This window comes from Bos javanicus, chromosome 24, assembly GCF_032452875.1.
Source record: "Bos javanicus breed banteng chromosome 24, ARS-OSU_banteng_1.0, whole genome shotgun sequence".
Taxonomy (NCBI): Eukaryota; Metazoa; Chordata; class Mammalia; order Artiodactyla; family Bovidae; genus Bos; species Bos javanicus.
Genome location: NC_083891.1, coordinates 46693285 through 46715059, shown reverse-complemented (window position 1 = coordinate 46715059; position 21775 = coordinate 46693285). Strand labels below are relative to the sequence as shown.

The 21775-nt window shown below is 42.9% G+C and overlaps 1 protein-coding gene across 5 annotated transcripts in view; it reads right to left on the bottom strand.

Moving 5' to 3' along the window:
* KATNAL2 (katanin catalytic subunit A1 like 2) overlaps positions 1–21775 on the bottom strand; it is a 110685-nt gene that overhangs the window by 41307 nt on the left and 47603 nt on the right. For 2 of the 5 annotated variants that reach the window (XM_061400096.1, XM_061400094.1), the window contains exons 2-6: positions 17674–17744; positions 6543–6709; positions 4963–5005; positions 3111–3228; positions 1932–2030 (exon numbers count right to left, since the gene is read on the bottom strand). In XM_061400096.1, the coding sequence (XP_061256080.1) occupies positions 1932–2030; positions 3111–3228; positions 4963–5005; positions 6543–6709; positions 17674–17744 (498 nt within the window). Of the gene's footprint in view, positions 1–1931; positions 2031–3110; positions 3229–4950; positions 5006–6542; positions 6710–17673; positions 17745–20252; positions 20321–21775 lie in introns of those variants that run through there. The other 3 variants (XM_061400098.1, XM_061400095.1, XM_061400097.1) reach the window with 3 other exon arrangements.

Here is a 21775-nt window from a genome sequence, read left to right as displayed (position 1 = left end):
CACATTATAAATAAATTTTCCACAATGAAGTTGGCTTGAATAAAATTCCCGAGCATTTTTCAGCTCCTGATGCACCACCAGTTTTCTACGTGTCCAATTCCCCTGTATCATCTTTCTTTTAAAATACTCCACACATGGGAAGAATCATTGGCACAAGAATACTGATAGTTCCTATCTGCTGACTATACTGTACCTTCATCACTCAGGAGAGTGCCGGGCACAAATCAGGTGTGTGAGGTACCTGCTGTGGATTACTGCCAATTCTTATAACACTTCTGCTAGTCGGGAGTGGCATCCTCGCTTCACAGATGTGGAGGTAAGCCTAGAGAAGTGAAATGCTCTACCCAGGGTCCCACAGCTAACAAGGAACTTAAGACCAGGATTCAAACCCAGATGTCTATCTCCCATACCCAGCCGCCTTCTGATGCCACTGTCCCTCTATAGAAAGAAGGAAAAAGCAAGGATACATGTCAAAATCAAATGACAGTAACAGTAGCCAACACTCACCGAGTGTTTACCGTGTGCTCTCTGTTCCTTATGACATTGGAGGTGCACACTCTGATTATTTCCATTTCACAGATGAGAGAAATGAGGCTTGGAGAGATCTAAAAACTGGCCCAAGAATCAGTCAGGAAGGTGAGACGTGGGATTTGAACCTAGGCAGGCTGACTTCAAAGCTGGTGCCTTGAGAACAATACACCTAGTAAGTCTGCAAAGGGACTTGGGTATCGTGAGCTTTGGAGGCTCTGAGATCGGGCACCTCTGAGATGACAATGAAGCGCCAGTTTTTGGAGATGGGCCCCTGACTATAACCCCTTCTTAAGCTCATGAAACATTAGGCAGAAACTGTCCAAAGCTTAACCTGAGGGCATTTCTGCTGCAAACAGAATTTATAGCCAGATTCTTTCAAAGGTTAAGTGCTGGATTAAACAGCCCCTTCCTTGACCTGATTAGAAATACCCGTTCATATCAACGTGAGATGTTCCTAAGAGCAACTAATGCTGCAACACTGCTGGGCACAAAGGTGACTGGAAAACGTGATAAGGTAGGAACGGTGAGCAGGGAAGTGCTTCTTTGTGGGCGGCACTGATCGGAATGTGTCACCTCCAGCATTCACCCATATAATTGAGGCCCTAAAAGGAGCCAATTCCCCTTGATTTCCAGGGAGATGCTCCCCATTTCCCTCCAGACACACACATCCAGAGTTTAGTTTGCCTGAGAAGCACTGGCTAGAGGTGAGTCAGCAGTCCCATAGGATCGAAGAAAGAAAGGTAACTCTGAATGGAACTCAGTCCTCAAAGTTACAGTCAAGAGAAACACACTGGTGTCGATGCTGCTTTTTATGTCCAAGTGACACATTTTTACCTGCCTGTAGCCTACAGCTACCCAAACTGGGTCTTTTCTGTTTGAAAGACTCTTACACACAAATCAGGACATGAAGTTCATTAGGAAAGCAGTAGAAATGGCTATCGAGGACAAGATCAACCTTATATCAACTGAGGTTCACATGAAATTATATTCAAATCTGGAGCCATATCTCCAAGGAGAAAGGGACACTGCTAGTCAACTCCCACTGACAGGGCAGAAAGGAATGAATGTGAGGCCACAACTCCTTAAATAATGCAGACAGTTGATCACTGTAATCACAGGATTTTTAAGCTGAAAGGAACCAAGCCATCTCTTCCAAACCCCACAATTTATAAATGGGAAACTGAGCCCTTTGGAGATGGAGCCACTAATTCAAATCTACCCATCCAGAAGGGAGACCTGGTCCAGGACCTCAGGATTTCATCCCAGTTCACCCCATAGCCAACCTTTGATCATCACATACCACCTTATCTGTTTGAGAAATGTTAACACTCAAAATTTTTCATTTTCAAAAAGAAAAGGGAAATTCCCCATTCAGTGTTTGCTTCATGAGTCCCGCTTACTTTTTGTGGACGGACATTTTCTTCTCCACTGCCTTTGTTGATTCCAGATATACTTAAGCCGAAGTCAGCATTCTCCTTGTGAGTGTGATTGACAACGTCCTGGAGAAAGAGGAAGAGAAGTGAGAACTCAGCGACAGAAAGCAATTTTGAGATGCTGGCTGCAGCTGCCTGTCCTGTCGTCCCAAATCCTTCTGCAAATGGGGACCTCTATGTGTGATTCCACCACTTTTGTGCAGACCCAACAAGACGAATAAACTCTGCTTGTGCTGGGTGGGAGGAGCTGTCCCAGGAAGCCACAGGCTCTGAGACCCACAAACAGTGGAAGAAATGGCTGGGCCTCCACCCACCTCCATTCACAGGCCTGTCTTTTCTCCTGGGACCAGAGGTGTTTGTGGCCAGGGGTGGCTGAGTTTGGAAACACAGCAGTCAACAGGCAGCCAGCCTCCTGTGGGATTCATCCGGCCCCCTCCCGCTTTACCTTGCTTCCACCTGAGCCAGTCTACAGTGGCCAGGACCACACAACCCCCTTGAAGATGAGAGATTCCCTCTGACCCTTACTGAGTGGTGAGATAATGACTTTCTATCCCCCTGGACAGCTCTGACATGCATTCTTCCCTTTCCTCTTCACCATTTCCATTGGTTCTCTTTCCTTCAAACCTGGTTGGTATGTTTTGTCCTGTACCGAAGCTTCTCAGCATGGGTTTCACTCGCCTGCTGGGCTCTCTCTCTCCTCTTGCTTGCCCATCTCTCCCCACAGAAAGCCAAGTGTGGAGGTGTGGGTTAGCGACCCACCATGTGTGCCTTGGAGAAACCCAACAGGAGACTTGAAGCCCAGCCACACCAAGACCACCCCAACCTACACTTAGGACCCCAGGGATACACTGTGGGATGGGAAGAGCTGGCACCTCCAACTTCCTCAAGAGGAAGACTGAGCCTTGTGGGAACCAGGCCCTCCTGCTCTGACTGGGCCTAGGATTCACCCCTCAAGGCCTGTCGCCCAGCACTCAGACCAGCCGAAAGTTTGTGGGGAAGAAGGAGCCCTCCTTCCAAGTGCTGGAAGAAATTCTGTAACTGAACAAAATCAAACTGTCCTCGATGAACAAGTAAACGTGACTATTTCCTTGGGGCTGTTTCTCAGCCACCTGTAATGGTACCGGAGCCAAGCAAAGCCATCCCAACCTGTTTGGGCTGCTCCACGTGGAGGGGCCTGGCGTCCCCGGGCTTTCCCACCGTGGTTTTGGACCGCGGCCTCTGCTGGTGGATCTTGGGAAGATTCTGACAACTGTCGGTCATCACCCTAGGGCAGGGAACAAAGACCTTGGAGGAAATCCTGTTAACTGAATCTGAGATCGCAAACACCTCACACAGTGCATTTAAGGAGAGTTCTGGAAAGATCTGCAGGCACAAATCCATCTGGACTGTCCTCCCACCCAGTCCGGCCCAGCCCTGCCCATCTTCAGTCTACCTCCCAGGTCTAAGGCGGGGCTAGAGGGTCCACCGCCTCCTCTCATGACACAACCTCTCATTTCAATAACTGTTTAGAGTATAGATTATATACAAATGCCATGCATCATTTTTCTAGCTATCTTTCTTACAGCCAACAATTTTCCACCCAACGTCAATGGTTGCCATGTATAAACAGCTACCCAGAGAGGAGCTGAAGAAACCCCCTGCTGCCCCATGCCACCCTGCTCCAGGGCTAAAGGAGCAAGGCGCTCCCAGACAGTCGCTCCCAGAGCGTCCCGCCAGATACGAAGTGCTGAGGAGGTCCCAGGGATGAACCTGCGGCTGAAAAGCAATCAGGTTTCCATACGCATTCCGAAGCTGCCTCTTAAAATGCACCTCACTGTTTCTGCTCACAAGTAGTTATCATTTATTACCGGAGTCTGACTAGCTTTATGGAAACTATAAAGGAAAGAAGAACACTTTGGTGAAAACAAAGAGACTGTTCGGAAAAAACTGCATGAGAGCAAAGGTAGCCTCAGGCTGAGGGACCCCGTGACCGTCATGGTGAAGTAGGCTCGGGCTCCATAGCTCTTCTTTAAATGACGCCAAAGGTCTTCACTTATAAAAGATGAGGCGGCTAAGTCCCTTCCTTCTCAGGCTGCAGACAAGGGACTTGGAGTCACAGAGCAGGGAGTCCATGGGACTCCCAGAAGCTCTCGAGGGCCCAGTGAGTTACCTACGATCACAATCTAAGTTTTCTTCTTTTAATTGTGTCCTAAGATTTTTTTTTTAAACTTTGCTCACGGCCTGAGTGATTGTGTGGTCTCCACTAGAAGCCCACTGCCACTTTCCCCTGAGGTCTGGGCTTTCCTGTAATAGCAAAGAGCACAGGCCTTGATGCCCCACAGCTGTGCGGTCCTGGGCACTTTGTGAACAGGCTCTGCTGACAGGCGTGTGGCCCGGAGTGGGAGGAGGGGAACGCGGGGGACACTGAGGCAAGTGTCAACCCAGAAGAGTCAGGAGACAGAGGGGCTCCAGTCAGATACCACGACTCCCAGATGAGACTGGGATTTGAGAAGCTGGAGAAAGAAATACAAGGTGAGTGTGAGAAAAGGAGAGGAATGGAAAGACCTGACTCCCTCCAGACTGTCAGGACGTGATCTAGGGTACACAGAGAAATGACCTTTACGATTCAAAAAGGAAAAATATTTCTGGGGAGGTGCTTACTATGTTCTGGGAACTCACTATGTGTCAGACTCTTGCTCCAAGCTTGTAAGTGGCAGAGCCAGGAACTGAACCTGGATCTTTTGGTCTCTGAGGTCCATACTTTTCATACCACCTAGTCTAGAAAGACAAAGCATCGGTGGATGCAATTCTTGGTGGTAAAAGCAGAGAGCCGACAGTGGTCCACGCCCTGGCTGTCTGTAACATAAGGGGAGCCCATGGCTGGCCCCCCAGGGTCACAGGACCATGGTCTGATATTGCTGCTTGGCAGATATGGAGCCGTACCGGAGAATCTTCTGGAAACGGATCCCACAAACTCTTAAGGGTTGAGTTGGTCAAGATGAATTACCATTTACTTTACCTTCTGGTTTTCCCTCCACTTCTTTGAGGTAAACTGTTTTCTGCTGTGGCAAAACAAATATCAAGAGGAGAAGGAAATATAAATTTTTAAGAGAAAGTGATTTTTCAGGTATGTTTGTCCTTTTACATTGTTCTTAAAATTAGTGCTACATGCAGAAACTGTAAGCTATTCTCATCTAGAGAGGAATGGAATTACCAGCAAAGAGAAAGAAGCCCAAGCTTCCCAAGCATTTCCACACAAATACCTCAAAGGCCTCAGAAGATATTAAACGTATTGGGAGACCACAGACTCGGTGGCAGCTCCAGTGTGGGCTGCTTTATAGTTACCATTTCATTAAGTTTTCATGAACTTGACACGATTTTGCTGTGGTCCCTGGGACATGGCTCAGATGGTAAAGAATCTGCCTGCAGTGCAGGAGACCTGGGTTCGATCCTCGGGTCAGGAAGACCCCTGAAGGAGGGAATGGCCACCCACTCCAGTATTCTTGCCTGGAGAATTCCATGGACAGAGGAACCTAATGGGCTATAGTCCATGGGGTCGTAAAGAACTGGACACAACTGAGCAACTAACACTTTTGCTTTCACTTTCTGGGACACCAGAATGGAACACTTCAGTCAAACCCTGCCCGTTTACCTTAAACTAAAGACACCGTGCCCAATATCCCAGGAGAGTGTGGTTCCAAGCTAGAACTAGCATTAAAATCAAGTCATGTCAGTAACAGTCCTGTGGCCCAGTGATTAGGAGTCTCTGCTTTTTTCTGTCAAAACCCAGATCCATCAACCAGCCACGGATGTAGAGCTATGAACACTGAACTGGAAGAGAGTGCAGATGAAACCTCTCTTGCTCTCTCGGACCCCTTCCAGCTCTGTGATTCAGCCCTGGCTATTTTTAATTGACGTTCCTTTTGGTTTCCTGGTCCCTACATGAAATGTTAAAGTCTGTGGCTTAACAAGTGCCTTGTAAACAGGACAATGATCTCCCTTGGTTTATAATTACTTCCCCCACTTACAGACTTCTAAGTCAATGTCACTACAAAACACAGGGCCCTAACTTTAGATCTTCCCTCCAGCCAGCCTCCTTGACTGCTAACCTATACTGGGTCTTTGCATTATATTGATCATTATCTGGATTGATGGCTTTCAGAAGCATTTCATTATCTATACATGAGCTATTAGCCTCACCAATACTCATTTTCATGTTATTTTCAAGATAGATAATAGGTCTTCCCAACAAGAAAAAAGTCTTCTGTCATTTACTGTCTTCCAACAGCTCTTTCCATCTCTAAAGAAATGAAAGTAATGTTGATCTTCTAAAAAGTACCTGCGACACGCTGGGGTTTTGTTTTCATTGCCCTAAACCATACAGTCCTCAAGCAAATGCCGACATGACAAAAAGGGACATCAGTGTCCAGACGACCATGTTTAAATCATCTGCACTGGATCTAAAAGAGGCTACAGAATCCTTCTGGTCTATTCTTTCAGTGTAGGGTGGAGGACATCCTCTATCTGGGAATAAAATGAGGAAGACACACAGAACTTAAAGATGAGACAGCACCTTACTTCTAGAAAATAGCCACGTACCTGTGTCTGATGCCTTTTTGACAATTTTGGGGTATTTCTGAAACTTTACAAAATAATAGCTCTCATATTCCATCAAAATAGTTTCAAGATCAACGTTGTCACACACTTGAAAGCGTCGTAACCCCATTTTAGTTTCTTGCTCCAAAGCATTGGCTGCATCAATATATCTGGCCATTTCACAAAAGAAAGAAAAAAATTAACTCTAGGTAAAGAGAATAAAGGCAAAGTCCAAAGAAACTCAATACAAATAGTAAGCGTATATTAAAGAGTACATTAAACAAAAACTAGAACATACAAGGTTTGCCTGTATAGTAAAGAGCTCCACCACATAGGTTAAGTATATCCAAACACTGTCTTTCAAAACATTTTGGGGACTTCCGCAGTGGTCCAGCAGCTAAGACTCTGCACTCCCAATGCAGGGAGCGTGGGTTCGATCCCTGCTCGGGGAACTAGGTCCAACACGCTGCAACTAAGAGTGCACATGCCACAGCGAAAGACCCCACATGCCTCAACGCAGATGGAAGACTCCAGGGGCCACAACTAAGACAGAGCACGGCCAAGTAAACACGTAAATAAAAATTAAAAAGACATTTTGGAAGAACTTCAGTTCAGTTCCGTCGCTCAGTCGTGTCCGACTCTTTGCAACCCCATGAATTGCAGCACGCCAGGCCTCCCTGTCTATCACCAACTCCCAGAGTTGACTGAGACTCACGTCCATCGAGTCAGTAATGCCATCCAGCCGTCTCATCCTCTGTCGTCCCCTTCTCCTCCTGCCCCCAATCCCTCCCAGCATCAGAGTCTTTTCCAGTGAGTCAACTCTTCGCATGAGGTGGCCAAAGTACTGAAGTTTCAGCTTTAGCATCATTCCTTCCAGTGAACACCCAGGATGATCTCCTTCAGAATGGACTGGTTGGATTTCCTTGCAGTCCAGGGGACTCTCAAGAGTCTTCTCCAACACCACAGTTCAAAAGCATCAATTCTTCAGTGCTCAGCTTTCTTCATAGTCCAACTCTCACACCCATACATGACCACTGGAAAAACCATAGCCTTGACTAGACGGACCTTTGCTGGCAAAGTAATATCTCTGCTTTTCAATATGTTATCTAGGTTGGTCATAACTTTCCTTCCAAGGAGCAAGCGTCTTTTAATTTCATGGCTGCAATCACCATCTGCAGTGATTTTGGAGCCCAGAAAAATAAAGTCTGACACTGCTTCCACTGTTTCCCCATCTATTTCCCATGAAGTGATGGGACCAGATGCCATGATCTTAGTTTTCTGAATGTTAAGCTTTAAGCCAACTTTTTCACTCTGACAAAATGTGGTCCACTGGAGAAGGGAATAGCAAACCACTTCAGTATTCTTGTCTTGAGAACCCCATGAACAGTATGAAAAGGCAAAATGACAGGATACTGATAGAGGAACTCCCCAGGTCGGTAGGTGCCCAATATGCTACTGGAAGTACTTAAAAGTCAAATAAGTAAATCAACTAAGAAAATATCTTGTAATTTACTTTTATTCATGTTTAGCCAAAGATGGTTATTTGCCCAACTTGCTTACTTCTTTATTTACTAGTATTCATTTCAGGTAACATTTGACAAGTGATAAAACCCCAGTTTAACCACGATAGGCAAGGCTTGCCATCACTGAAGTAGCTGAAAAGAATATGTCACGTGCTCTGAAGGGGATTCCAAAAATCTGTTGATCGACATCACTAAGGAAATTTAGTATAAGAAAGTGTCATCTACTTGGATGTATTGTTTCTGATAATTTCTTCATTGGTCACAGATTATACCACCAGCTTCCTCTGTATGCATGTAGTGTCAGCACCAGGGGTCCCTCGCTCACTTTAACCTGGTCAGTCAGAGGCTGTCTGACTTAAGTGGTCTTAGCAATAAAAGCAAGCTCCTTGTCTCACAATCCTCTGAAAGTGGAAAAACTCTGGTTTTAATCTGAGTCCTCAACCTCTTTGAAAACCAAAAACTCTCTCCTGAAAAACATGCAAATACGTACAAATTAGCATTTAATTTCAGGAACTCATCCAAAGACCTCAGATTGAGGACTCCAGTTAGAGTTCTTTCTCTTTGATTTCAACCCTGGGAACATATAGAGGAGAAAACTTTCCTTTTTTTTATCATGCTTCTTTCTGTGTTCCAGATTCAGATCAGTTAGAGGACTAAACTTTCTTAAAAGAGGTTGCCATGACTATTTCAAGTACCTTGCTTAATTTAAAGAATTTGCAAACGTGAATTGATTAGGTCATTCAGCTTCTATACATCTTAATGGCTCATCAGGCTTCTATCCTATGTCTTAATCCCCATTTTACATAGGAAAAAACTAAATCCATTTTTATTAATAATTTTTTGTTTAGTATGATGTAATACATGCTCATTTAAGAAAAAATTAGAAAATATAGATAAATCAAAAGAAAACTGCACTACTCAGAGACAATGTTAATGTTTTCTCTCTTTCCAAACATTTTTAAAATGACTTAAATACACATATACTTACATACATATACTTGTTTAAAAAGAAAAAAAAAAGATGGGAACATACATTAGAGACTGCCTGAATATAAAGACTGCTTTCCTGACATCACATTCTGAACACTTTCCAGGATCAGAGAGTTTGGGCTTAAAAATGATAACAATAGATGATGGCAGGCCCCATATTTCCTAAACTAATTGATCAGGAAAACAGGATTTTTTTTTTTTTTTTTGCCATTCCATGGGGAATGTGGAATCATACTTCCCCTACCAGGGATTGAACTCGTACCCCCTGCACGGGGAGCACAAGGTCTTAACCACTGGACCATCAGGGAAGTGCACAGAGCTATGTCTATGTGCTCCTATTCCATTGTTTGGGCTTGAACGGGGTCTGAATTTAACAGAGTTGGTAGGAGGAGCTACTGGAAATTCTTAACCAACAAAGTGACAGGACTTTAAAAAGAGGTGTGAGCAGTAAGGAGAAAGCCACAGTAGAAGAGATGCCGGAGAGGCTGGTAACAGGCACTGGGGCCAGAGGAGGTGCACGTGCGGAGCTAGAGGAACGGCAGCCATGACCCCTCACGTCGGCTCTCACTAACTCTCCCCCATGCATTTGATCTCTGCTCTTTGTTCACCTAGTGGTTCACTTATGCCCTGCCCCTGCTTGCTCTGTGCCCCTGTCTAAAACGTCCTTGTCCATCACAACTGTCTATCCACATTTTATACACCTTTCAAGACCAGCTCACATGGCCTTCCCTACAACGCTTTCTCTATTTATTTTAATACACAAAAATCAATCCTCTCAGCTTTTCATTTAAGGCAAGTCTACTTTCGTGACACTAATATGTCCTTAAACATTTTTCAACTTGATAATTCATTCATCTCTCCCTTTCCCAGCAGGTCTCTGGAAATGATCAACTTTAGCATAACTTCTATCAATTACAGATGCAAGAGGCCATCTCGTGGCAGAAAGGGGAAATGCATGCTTTGTAAACAGACGATTCTTGAGGCAGTAATAGCACCTGCAGGAGAAAGGATAGCTATGTGACTTTTGTCTTTTTGTTTTTACAGTTCTCCTGATACAGTTTCTAGAATACAAAAAAAAAAAAAAAAAGCAGTAATTACCTGTGTGAATTGCTGTGTCTTTCTTTCCAATTATTTCACCCATCTACCTGCTAGTAAGTTCCTTAATGGCTGCTCAAATAACACTTATCAAGCATCTATTAATACAAAGCTCATGATGTTGGGGCCTTATAAGGTGAGTTCAGGTCTATAAGGGTCAGTGAATCTGTGAAGGCAGCATTTCTCAGGGTGTTCCATGAAAAACTAGTCCCTAAAGATGGCCTGAGGAAAAATCAATTCCTTGGCCAAATTGGTTTGCAAAGCCCAAAATACTGTGACTTTAGCACAGATATATTCCCATTGTATGTAAATTAGAAGATCTGAGAAGTCAGGAAATAAAGGAGCCTGTTTAACCTAGATTAAGCCAAAGCCTTTGACTGTGTGGATCACAATAAACTGTGGAAAATTCTGAAAGAGATGGCAATACCAGACCACCTGACCTGCCTCTTGAGAAACCTGTATGCAGGTCAGGAAGCAACAGTTGGAACTGGACATGGAACAACAGACTGGTTCCAAATAGGAAAAGGAGTATGTCAACACTGTATATTGTCACCCTGTTTATTTAACTTCTATGCAGAGTACATCATGAGAAATGCTGGGCTGGAAGAAGCACAAGCTGGAATCAAGATTGCCAGCAGAAATATCAATAACCTCAGATATGAAGATGACACCACCCTTATGGCAGAAAGTGAAGAAGAACTAAAGATCCTCTTGATGAAAGAGGAGAGTGAAAAAGTTGGCTTAAAGCTCAACATTCAGAAAACTAAGATCATGGCATGCGGTCCCATCACTTCATGACAAACAGACAGTGAAACAATGGAAATAGTAGCTGACTTTATTTTTCTGGGCTCTAAAATCACTGGACTGATTTCTCCCTGGACTGACCACATTAGATCTTCAATGACAAAATGTGGCCTTTCTTATAATACCTTACATCAAAATTTTGGAAATGGCCTTTTTTCTCATGGTAAACATGATGAACATGGTAAACATCACTGCAGATGGTAACTGCAGCCATGAAATTAAAAGACACTTACTCCTTGGAAGGAAAGTTATGACCAACCTAAACAGTATATTAAAAAGCAGAGACATTACTTTGTCAACAAAGGTCCGTCTAGTCAAGGCTATGGCTTTTCCAGTGGTCATGTATGTATGTGAGAGTTGGACTATAAAGAAAGCTGAGCGCCAAAGAATTGATGCTTTTGAACTGTGGTGTTGGAAAAGACTCTTGAGAGTCCCTTGGATTGCAAATTGCAAGGAGATCCAACCAGTCCATCCTAAAGGAGATCAATCCTGGGTGTTCATTGCTAGGTCTGATGTTGAAGCGGAAACTCCAATACTTTGGCCACCTCATGCGAAGAGCTGACTCATTGGAAAAGACCCTGATGCTGGGAAAGATTGAGGGCAGGAGGAGAAGTGGACAACAGAGGATAAGATGGTTGGATGGCATCACCGACTCAATGGATATGGGTTTGGGTGGATTCTGGGAGTTGGTGATGGACAGGGAGGCTGCGGTTCATGGGATCACAAAGAGTTGGACATGACTGAGCGACTGAACTGAACTGAACTGAACCCAATGTTTGCCAAGCTTACTTGACCATAAAGCTCATTTGAAGTCATATCAATTAACATTCTGCAGAATGACTGTTATAGAGTTCCAGGTGCTTAGAAAACACTGTCTCAAGGTAATTCAGCTCAGAGTTTTTTGAATGGAGCTGAGATTTTTATCAAAAGATAATGAAAAGTGGGCCAAACCCACATTTTTAACTGCTTTAAGTTCTTTGCTGAACCAGGTTGTGTATTAGAAGGATAAAATCCATCTCGTACCTCCTCCACAGTAAAAGTAAGCAAGCACTCATATATGCTCACGTGGTATCAGGCACTACTCTAAGCAAGTCGTATGTTGAATCCTCATAATAAAACATGTGCCTGACACTCATTATCTTCCATTACTCCATTTTACAAGCAAGGGAACTGAGGGACAAAGAAAGTAAGTAGATTGCCCAAGGTCACTGGTTAGCAAAGAGTAGAGTGGGCATTTGAACCAAGGCAGATTGGCTCCTCCATCAAGGCAGAACCTCTTGATGAAGGTAAAAGAGGAGAGTGAAAAAGCTGGCTTAAAAGTCAACATTCAAAAAACCAAGATGATGTCATCTGCTCCCATGACTTCATGGCAAATAAATGGGGGAAAAGTGGAAACAGTGGCATATTTTATTTTCTTGGGCTCCAAAATCACTGCGGACAGTGACTAAAGCCATGAAATTAAAAAAAGCTTGCTCCTGGAAGAAAAGCTATGACAAACCTAGACAGAGTATTAAAAAGCAGACATCGATGAAGCAACTGACAAACAACTAATCTCAAAAATATACAAGCAACTCCTACAGCTCAACTCCAGAAAAACAAATGACCCAATCAAAAAATGGGCCAAAGAACTAAACAGACATTTCTCCAAAGAAGACATACAGGGCTAACAAACACATGAAAAGATGCTCAACATCACTCATTATCAGAGAAATGCAAATCAAAACCACTATGAGGTACCATTTCACACCAGTCAGAATGGCTGCGATCCAAAAGTCTACAAATAATAAATGTTGGAGAGGGTGTGGAGAAAAGGGAACCCTCTTACACTGTTGGTGGGAATGCAAACTAGTACAGCCACTATGGAGAACAGTGTGGAGATTCCTTAAAAAACTGGAAATAGAACTGCCTTATGATCCAGCAATCCCACTGCTGGGCATACACACTGAGGAAACCAGAATTGAAAGAGACACGTGTACCCCAATGTTCATTGCAGCACTGTTTATAATAGCCAGGACATGGAAACAACCTAGATGTCCATCAGCAGATGAATGGGTAAGACAGCTGTGGTACATATACACAATGGAGTATTACTCAGCCATTAAAAAGAATACATTTGAATCAGTTCTAATGAGGTGGATGAAACTGGAGCCTATTATACAGAGTGAAGTAAGCCAGAAGGAAAAACACCAATATAGTATACTAACACATATATATGGAATTTAGAAAGATGGTAACAATAACCCGGTGTACGAGACAGCAAAAGAGACACTGATGTATAGATCAGTCTTTTGGACTCTGTGGGAGAGGGAGAGGGTGGGAAGATTTGGGAGAATGGCATTGAAACATGTAAAATATCATGTAAGAAACGAGTTGTCTGTCCAGGTTCGATGCACGATACTGGATGCTTGGGGCTAGTGCACTGGGACGACCCAGAGGGATGGTATGGGGAGGGTGGAGGGGGGAGGGTTCAGGATGGGGAACACATGTATACCTGTGGCGGATTCATTTTGATATTTGGCAAAACTAATACAATTATGTAAAGTTTAAAAATAAAATAAAATTTAAAAAAGCAGACATCGCTTTGCCGACAAAGGTCCTATAGTCAGAGCCATGGTTTTTTCAGTCGTGATGTGAGAGTTGGATAATAAAGAAGGCTGAGCACTGAAGAACTGATGCTTTCAAATTGTGGTGCTCGAGAAGGTTCTTGAGAGTCTGTTGGACACAAGTTGATCAAACCAGTCAATCCAGTCATTCCTAAAGGAAATAAACCCTGAATATTCATTGGAAGGATTGATGCTGAAGCTGAAGCTCCAATATTCTGTCCACCTGATGCGAACAGCTGACTCACTGGAAAAGACCCTGATGCTGGGAAAGATTGAGGGTATCAGGAGAAGGGAGTGACAGAGGATGAGATGGTTGGATAGAATCACTGACTCAGTGGACATGAATTTGAGCAAACTCCAGAGATAGTGAAGGACAGGGAAGTCTGGTGTGCTGCAGCCCATAGGTGACAAAGAGTCGGACATGACTTAGCGACTGAACAACAACAATACTGGCTCCTGAGTCTGTGTTGCTATCTTGCAAGCCCTTCCTACCACACCAACCTGCCAGCCCTGGTTTTAGAGCAGACACTTGGCACTATGCTGCCCTTGGAAGCGCTTTCCATCAATGAACGGTGAAAAGTGCAGAGCAACCCACTGCCCACATGCAGACTGCCTGGTTCGTCAATTGCTCTTCTTCCCTGGACTGACATTAGATCTTCAATGACATGAAGATCTAATGTTAAACATGACGCAGTTCATCATGTTTCAGTTCAGTTCAGTTGCTCAGTCGTGTCCGACCCTTTGCGACCCCATGAACTGCAGCATGCCAGGCCTCCCTGTCCATCACCAACTCCTGGGGTTTACCCAAACTCATGTCCGTCACCTAGTTGGTGATGCCATCCAACCATCTCTTCCTCTGTCATCCCTTTCTCCTCCTGCCTTCAATCTTTCCCAGCACCAGGGTCTTTTCAAATGAGTCAGCTCTTCCCATCAGGTGGCCAAAGTACTGGAGTTTCAGCTTCAACATCAGTCCTTCCAATGAACACCCAGAACTGATCTCTAGGATGGACTGATCTCCTTGCAGTCCAAGGGACTCTCAAGAGTCTTCTCCAACACCACAGTTCAAAAGCATCAATTCTTCGGTGCTCAGCTTTCTTCACAGTCCAACTCTCACATCCATACATGACCACAGGAAAAACCATAGCCTTGACTAGATGGACCTTTGTTGGCAAAGTAATGTCTATGCTTTTTAATATGGTGTCTAGGTTGGTCATAACTTTCCTTCCAAGGAGTAAGCGTCTTTTAATTTCATGGCTGCAGTTACCATCTGCAGTGATGTTTACCATGTTCATCATGTTTACCATGAGAAAAAAGGCCATTTCCAAAATTTTGATGTAAGGTATTATAAGAAAGGCCACATTTTGTCACTGAAGATCTAATGTGGTCAGTCCAGGGAGAAATCATATTACTCAGTAACAAAGTTTGTTCAAAAGTGCTGTTAAAATAAAAAAAAATTGCTGGGACTTCCCTGGTGGCACAGTGGGATAAGAATCTGCCTGCCAATGCAGGGGACTCAGGTTTGAACCCTGCTTCCGGAAGATTCTACGTGCCATGGAGCAACAAAGCCTGTGCGCGACAAATACTGGGCCCGTGTACTGCAACGACTGAAGCCTCCTCTGCAACAAGAGAAGCCACTTTCGTGAAAAGCCCACGGATCGTAACAAAGAGGAGCCCCTGCTTGCCACAACTAGAGAAAGCCCTCCCAAAGCAACAAAGACCCAATGCAGCCAAAAATGAATAAGTAAACAAAAAGAATTTTTAAATGCTGTTGTCGACTTAGTGAACAAACTTATGGCTGCTAGCGGGTAGGGGGAGAGGGATAATTTGGGAGTTTGGGATGAACATGTACACACTGCTATATTTAAAATGGATAACCAACAAGGAACTACTGTATGGCACATGGAACTCTGCTCAGTGTTATGTGGTGCCCTGGAGGGGAGAGGAGTTTGGGGAGACTGGAGATATGTATAACATAGGGCTGAGTCCCCTTCGATGCTCACCTAAAACTATCACAACTTTGTTAATCGGCTATACTCCAATATAAGATAAAAATTTTTTCAAAAATGCTGTGTTATAATCCATCACCAAAAAGGATGCCTTTGAAATTTTGGCCAAAAAAAAAAAAAAACCTCCACGATAAAAATTCAAATCTTTCAATAACAAAAGAATGCTTCACTACAGTTGCAGAGATTTCATTTTCTGACTTTTAAAAGCCATCTTTTTTTTTTTTTAACTCAAAAAATATGCCACACATACATTTTGATTTTCCTGAGGTAATCCTCAAACAAAAACAAGTCTTCCACACCAGAGCAGAGGAATCAGATCCTCAAAGACTTTGGGGGTGAGACAGGCCTGCAAAGTGCCCCCACTTAGAGCCAGGAGACTTCCAGCAAGTTGCTAGATGCCCCTAAGCCTCAATTTCTTCAAATGTAAAAGGGGGACCCTAATACTACTTCCCTTAGAGCTTAAAAGAAAAAGTCCTCAAGGTCTCTAGAATGGTCATTCCCCTTGGGAGGGCGCTAGATTTATTTAAAACAGCTGCTGCTGGCACAGATCAGAGAAACAAGCATCAGCTCTCACTTCCGTCCCAGCCACCTCCTACCCTCCAGCTTGCCTTCCTACCTCAACACGAGGGTTACTAGACTCTCAGCTACAGTGGATCTCCTATTTCACGGACAGCTACAACATTTATCGGAGGAAGAGATGCTCATTCAGTCTTTTGGGAGAATACCAGCAGCCGGCTGGTTCTTTGTGCTCTAAGGAAAGGTTTCTCCATCAGGGTGTGATTGACATTTGGGGTTGTCCTGTACACCTGAAGGGCGTTCAGCAGCATCCCGGCCTCTTCCCACTAGATACCGGTACACCACTCAGAAGGACTCCAGACGTTGTCAAATATCTTTTCAGTGGTTCTCTGGGTTGAGAACCACTGCTTTAACTCAAAAGTTTTTAGCCCTATTAATCCTGAAACCTGAATATTTTCTTCCAGGCTGAAAATTTTAAAAGGAAAGGAAACTCTAAACAGTAGTCTTCAGGAACTTCCCTGGTGGACCAGTGGTTAAGACTCTGAGTTTCCAATGCAGGGGGCAAGGGTTTGATCCCTTGTTGGGGAACTAAGATCCCACATGCCGTGCAGTGCAACAGCCAAAATAAAATAAAAAATAAATTAAAAAGAGGAGCCTTCAGATACTTTGTAGTCTCTCTTCCTCTCCCGGACCCAGCATACCAGCAGTCTTCATCGTAAGTGCTCACACATTTTTTTTCTAGTCGCACAGGCATGTGACCCCATGAACTGTAGCCCGCCAGGCTCCTCTGTCCATGGAATTCTCCAGGCAGGAGTACTGGAGTGGGTTGCCATTTCCTTCTCCAATGCTCGCACATTTTTAAATGAGGTAGGTGGCCAAACTCAAATGCTTCCCAATTTCCTCAGGAAAGAGAGTTGAGTACAAGTCATCCAGGTAAATGCAAAACCTTTATTTTGAGGAAGGAAAACTGAGGAGTAAGAAAGCTGTCTTTGTGTGCCAGCAATGGGACTTCAGAAATCTCATTAAAAGGCCTACACCATCTTCAAACCTGATTGGGAAAGGGCAAGTATCCCATGAACTGGGTAGCTTTGTTAATACAATTTTTTTTAACGCACAATGTGAAAAATATCTAGACAAATGAGAGAATAAAAATAGGTGTCTGGGTTGCTGGAGGTGGGGTAGGGGCATTGATAGGTAGGGCACAAGAGATTTTTAGAGCAGAGAAGCTGTTCTGCATGATACTACAAGGGTGGATATGTGACATCATGCCTTTGTCAAAACTCGTAGAACTATACGACACAAAGTGAACTCTGATGTAAACTACAGACTTCAATAATAATATATCAGTATCAACTCACCAAGTGCAATAAACGTACCCATCGATGTAAGCTGTAACAGGGTCACTAGGCAGGGGGGGGAACTGCTGATATATGGGAGTTCTCACCCATATACCAGAAATCTCTGCTCAGTTTTTCAGTAAATCGAAAACTGCTCTAAAAAATACAGTTATTAATTGCTTTTAAAAGTGTGTATCTGGAAAGGCAGAGGTCAGAGAAAGAGAGGAATCATCTCTGTAAATATCTGTAGTGCAACATACCCTTCTTGTGTTAAGTAATGCAAAATCAAAATCAGAAGATTTTTTCGTCGTGCTTCTGTCCTCATCTCGCACTGTGAACAAAAAAGAAAATGCAGATGGGATAACAATGAAATACAACACTCCTTCTATAGCAGTAAACTCTTGAAGGTAATTGTAACCTGTCAAAAGCAAGAAGCATAACTTAAAGGCTGCAAGACAGGTTGGGGTCTCTAAGGATATATAAAGTTGTTTTTCCATTGTTATTTTCTTCTCAGAGCTGCCTCCTCAATTGTAAACTGAAGGTACAATGATCTCAATTGGGATTGCACTTGACTAGTTCACTTCTTACTGCCAAACTAATTGGCATTTTATTGCTTATCACTGCAAAGGAACAAATACACACACATTTATTTGAACCAGGTGAAGGAAAGTGATGTTAAAAGATAAACTCTTTTGCAACCCTATGGACTGTAGTTGGCCAGGCTCCTCCATCCATGAGATTTCCCAGGCAAAAATACTGGAGTGGGTTGCTACTTCCTTCTCCAGGGGATATTTGAGACTCAGGGGTCAAACCTGCATCTCCTGCATTGGCAGGCAGATTCTTTACCACTGAGCCACCAGGGAAACCCTTAAATTCACCCAGAATCCCACCCAGACCCTTCACAAACATGCAGATGATGTTTGGTAGAAACCAACACACTACTGTAAATCAATTATCCTTCAATTAAAAATAAATTTTTAAAATATTGTGGAGATAAGTTCCAACAAACCACTCAGGAGAACCCCACCCAGGCATTTAGAATATCCTCTTGAGTAGCAGGGACCATAAAGGGGACATTCCCAAATAACAATGTCCTTATTTAAACTGAATGAAGCTGTACTTTAATTCATAGTATTAATGTGCATTATCCGTATTAATTACATTATCTGGTATCTCACATTCTCTTAAAATGTATTCATAAAATATTTACCTTCACTAATACTTCCCTTATTTGAAAATGCTTACCTTTATCTAAAGAGAACACAGGTAAGAACTGGATAAAAGCAAGAAAGGCCCGAGTGGCCCAAATTATATCATAAAATATAGGCACAAACACGATGATGACACATAGAAACTTTTGAGGCATTCATCCAAACTTTCTAAAAATTAATGTAATAAAATTGAAATATCCATTGTTGTTGTTCAGTCACCCAATCATGTCTGACTCTTTGTGACCCCGTGGACTGCAGCATGCCAGGCCTCTCCATCTCCCAGAGTTTGCCCAAGTTCATGTTCATTGCATCAGTGATGCCGTCCAGCCATCTCATCCACTGACACTCTCTTCTCCTTCTGCCCTCAATCTTTCTAGCATCAGGTACGTTCCCAATGAGTCGTTTGTTCACATCAGATCACCAAAATACTGGAGCTTCAGCTTCAGTATCAGTCCTCCCAGTGAATATTTAGGGTTGATCTCCGTTAAGATTGACTGGTTTGATCCCCTTGCTGTCCAAGGGACTTTCAGGAGTCTTCTCCAGCACCACAGTTTGAAGGCATCAATTCTTTGGCATTCTGCCTTCTTTATGGTCCAGTTCTTACAACCATACGTGACCACTGGGAAGACCATGGCCTTGACTATCTGGATCTTTGCTGGTAGAGTAATGTCTCTGCTTTTCAACACACTATCTAGGTTTGTCATGGCTTTCTTGCCAAGAAGCAATCGTCCTGATTTCATGGCTACAGTCATCATCCCCAGTGATTTTGGAACCCAAGAAGAGGAAATGTCTCACTACTTCCACCTTTTCCCCTTCTACCTGCCATGCAGTAATGTGGCCAGATGCCATGACCTTAGTTTTTTTTAATATTTAGTCTTAAGCCAACTCTTTTGAAAAAGGAACAGAAAATAAGAACAAGCTCTTGGAAGTTAAAAATATTATTGTCTAAATAAATTCTCTAGAATGGTTTAAAGACAAGGCCAAGAAAACTGTTCAGAAAATAGAAAAAAAAAAAGAGAGAGAGAGAGACCCAAAAATGGGACACTATAGGGGAAAAAATCTTAAAAAATCAATCCAGGTTATACCCCATTAATAGAGGTTCTTAAAAATAAACTGGAGAAAGCACAGGGGGGTAATTTACAATGAAATAATAAAAGACATTTTATTTTAGAATGGAAGCATGAGAATGTCTGGTTTGACAACGGCAAGCCCAGCGAATGGAAAAAGGCAGGTATGAACGAAATTGTGTAATTTCAGAACACCAGAGTTAAAAAGATTCTAAAAGTTTCCTGAGAAGAAAAGATCCTTTACCTTCAAAGGACCAGGAATAAGAAAGTTATGCCCTTTCAAATTATCACAGTTTTAAATAGAACAAAGACACTTTCAGCCATGCAAATTCTCAACCACATCTCCATGTACCTTTGCTTTTCTGGTGGTCTAGTGGTTAAGAATCCGCCTGCCAATGCAGGGGACACAGGTTCGACTCCTGGTCTGAGAGGATCCCAAATGCTGAGGATCTAAGCCTTTGCACCACAACTATTGAGCCTATGCTCTAGAGCCCATGACCTGCAACTACGGAAACCTGTGGTCTGCACAGGGCAGGCCACTGCAGCAAGAAGCCTACACACCTCAACACAGAGGAGCCCCGACGTTCTGCAACTGAAGAAAGCCCACAGGCAGCAGTGAAGACCCAGTCCTGCCAAAAATGAACAAATAAGTAAACCTTTAAAAAAATAGTTTAAAATGGTTAAATTTATGTAATGCGTATTATGTCACAATGAAAAAGAAACTTAAAAAGGGATAAAATATAGTACTATTTGATTTTTAAATACCCGTATGCATGTTTTAAAAGATTTTTTTTCCCTATATGTGTCCCATTTTTTGGTCTCTTTTTTTCTATTTTCTGGGCAACTTCCTTGGCCTTGTCTTTAAATAATTCTACATAATTTATTCAGACAAAAATACTTTTAACTTCCAAGAGCTTGTTCTTATGCTCTGATCGTTTCTTTTTCAAAACATATTGTTCTTGTTTTTTGAATACACTGTTCTCTTAAGATTCAGTTAAGTTCAATATTTTGAACATAATGTTTATGCAGGCAAGTAAAACACTATTTTATAAAGATATCCACCCAAAATGATTCACATAAAGTTTTGTTGCTTAAGGTGATAAGTTTTTATTCAGATTGCCAGAAAATACAGAAAACGAAGCAACTTGTATTTCTAAGACCTTGTGAAGGAATCATAGTAAACCTTCATTCCAATCCCAAAGAAAGGCAATGCCAAAGAATGTTCAAACTACCGCACAATCACATTCATCTTACATGCTAGTAAAGTAATGCTCAAAATTCTCCAAGCCAGGCTTTAGCAATATGTGAACCGTGAACTCCCTGATGTTCAAGCTGGTTTTAGAAAAGGCAGAGGAACCAGAGATCAAATTGCCAACATCCGTTGGATCATGGAAAAAGCAAGAGAGTTCCAGAAAAACATCTATTTCTGCTTTATTGACTATGCCAAAGCCTTTGACTGTGTGGATCACAATAAACTGTGGAAAATTCTGAAAGAGATGGGAATACCAGACCACCTGACCAGCCTCTTGAGAAACCTATATGCAGGTCAGGAAGCAACAGTTAGAACTGGACATGGAACAACAGACTGGTTCCAAATAGGAAAAGGAGTACATCAAGGCTGTATATTGTCACCCTGCTTATTTAACTTCAATGCAGAGTACATCATGAGAAATGCTGGGCTGGAAGAAGCACAAGCTGGAATCAAGATTGCCAGCAGAAATATCAATAACCTCAGATATGCAGATGACACCACCCTTATGGCAGAAAGTGAAGAGGAACTCAAAAGCCTCTTGATGAAAGTGAAAGAGGAGAGTGAAAAAGTTGGCTTAAAGCTCAACGTTCAGAAAACTAAGATCATGGCATCTGGTCCCATCAGTTCATGGGAAATAAATGGGGAAACAGTGGAAACAGTGGCAGACTTTATTTTTTGGGGTTCCAAAATCACTGCAGATGCTGACTGCAGCCATGAAATTAAAAGACGCTTACTCCTTGGAAGGAAAGTGATGACCAACCTAGATAGCATATTGAAAAGCAGAGACATTACTTTGCCAACAAAGGTCCATCTAGTCAAGGCTATGGTTTTT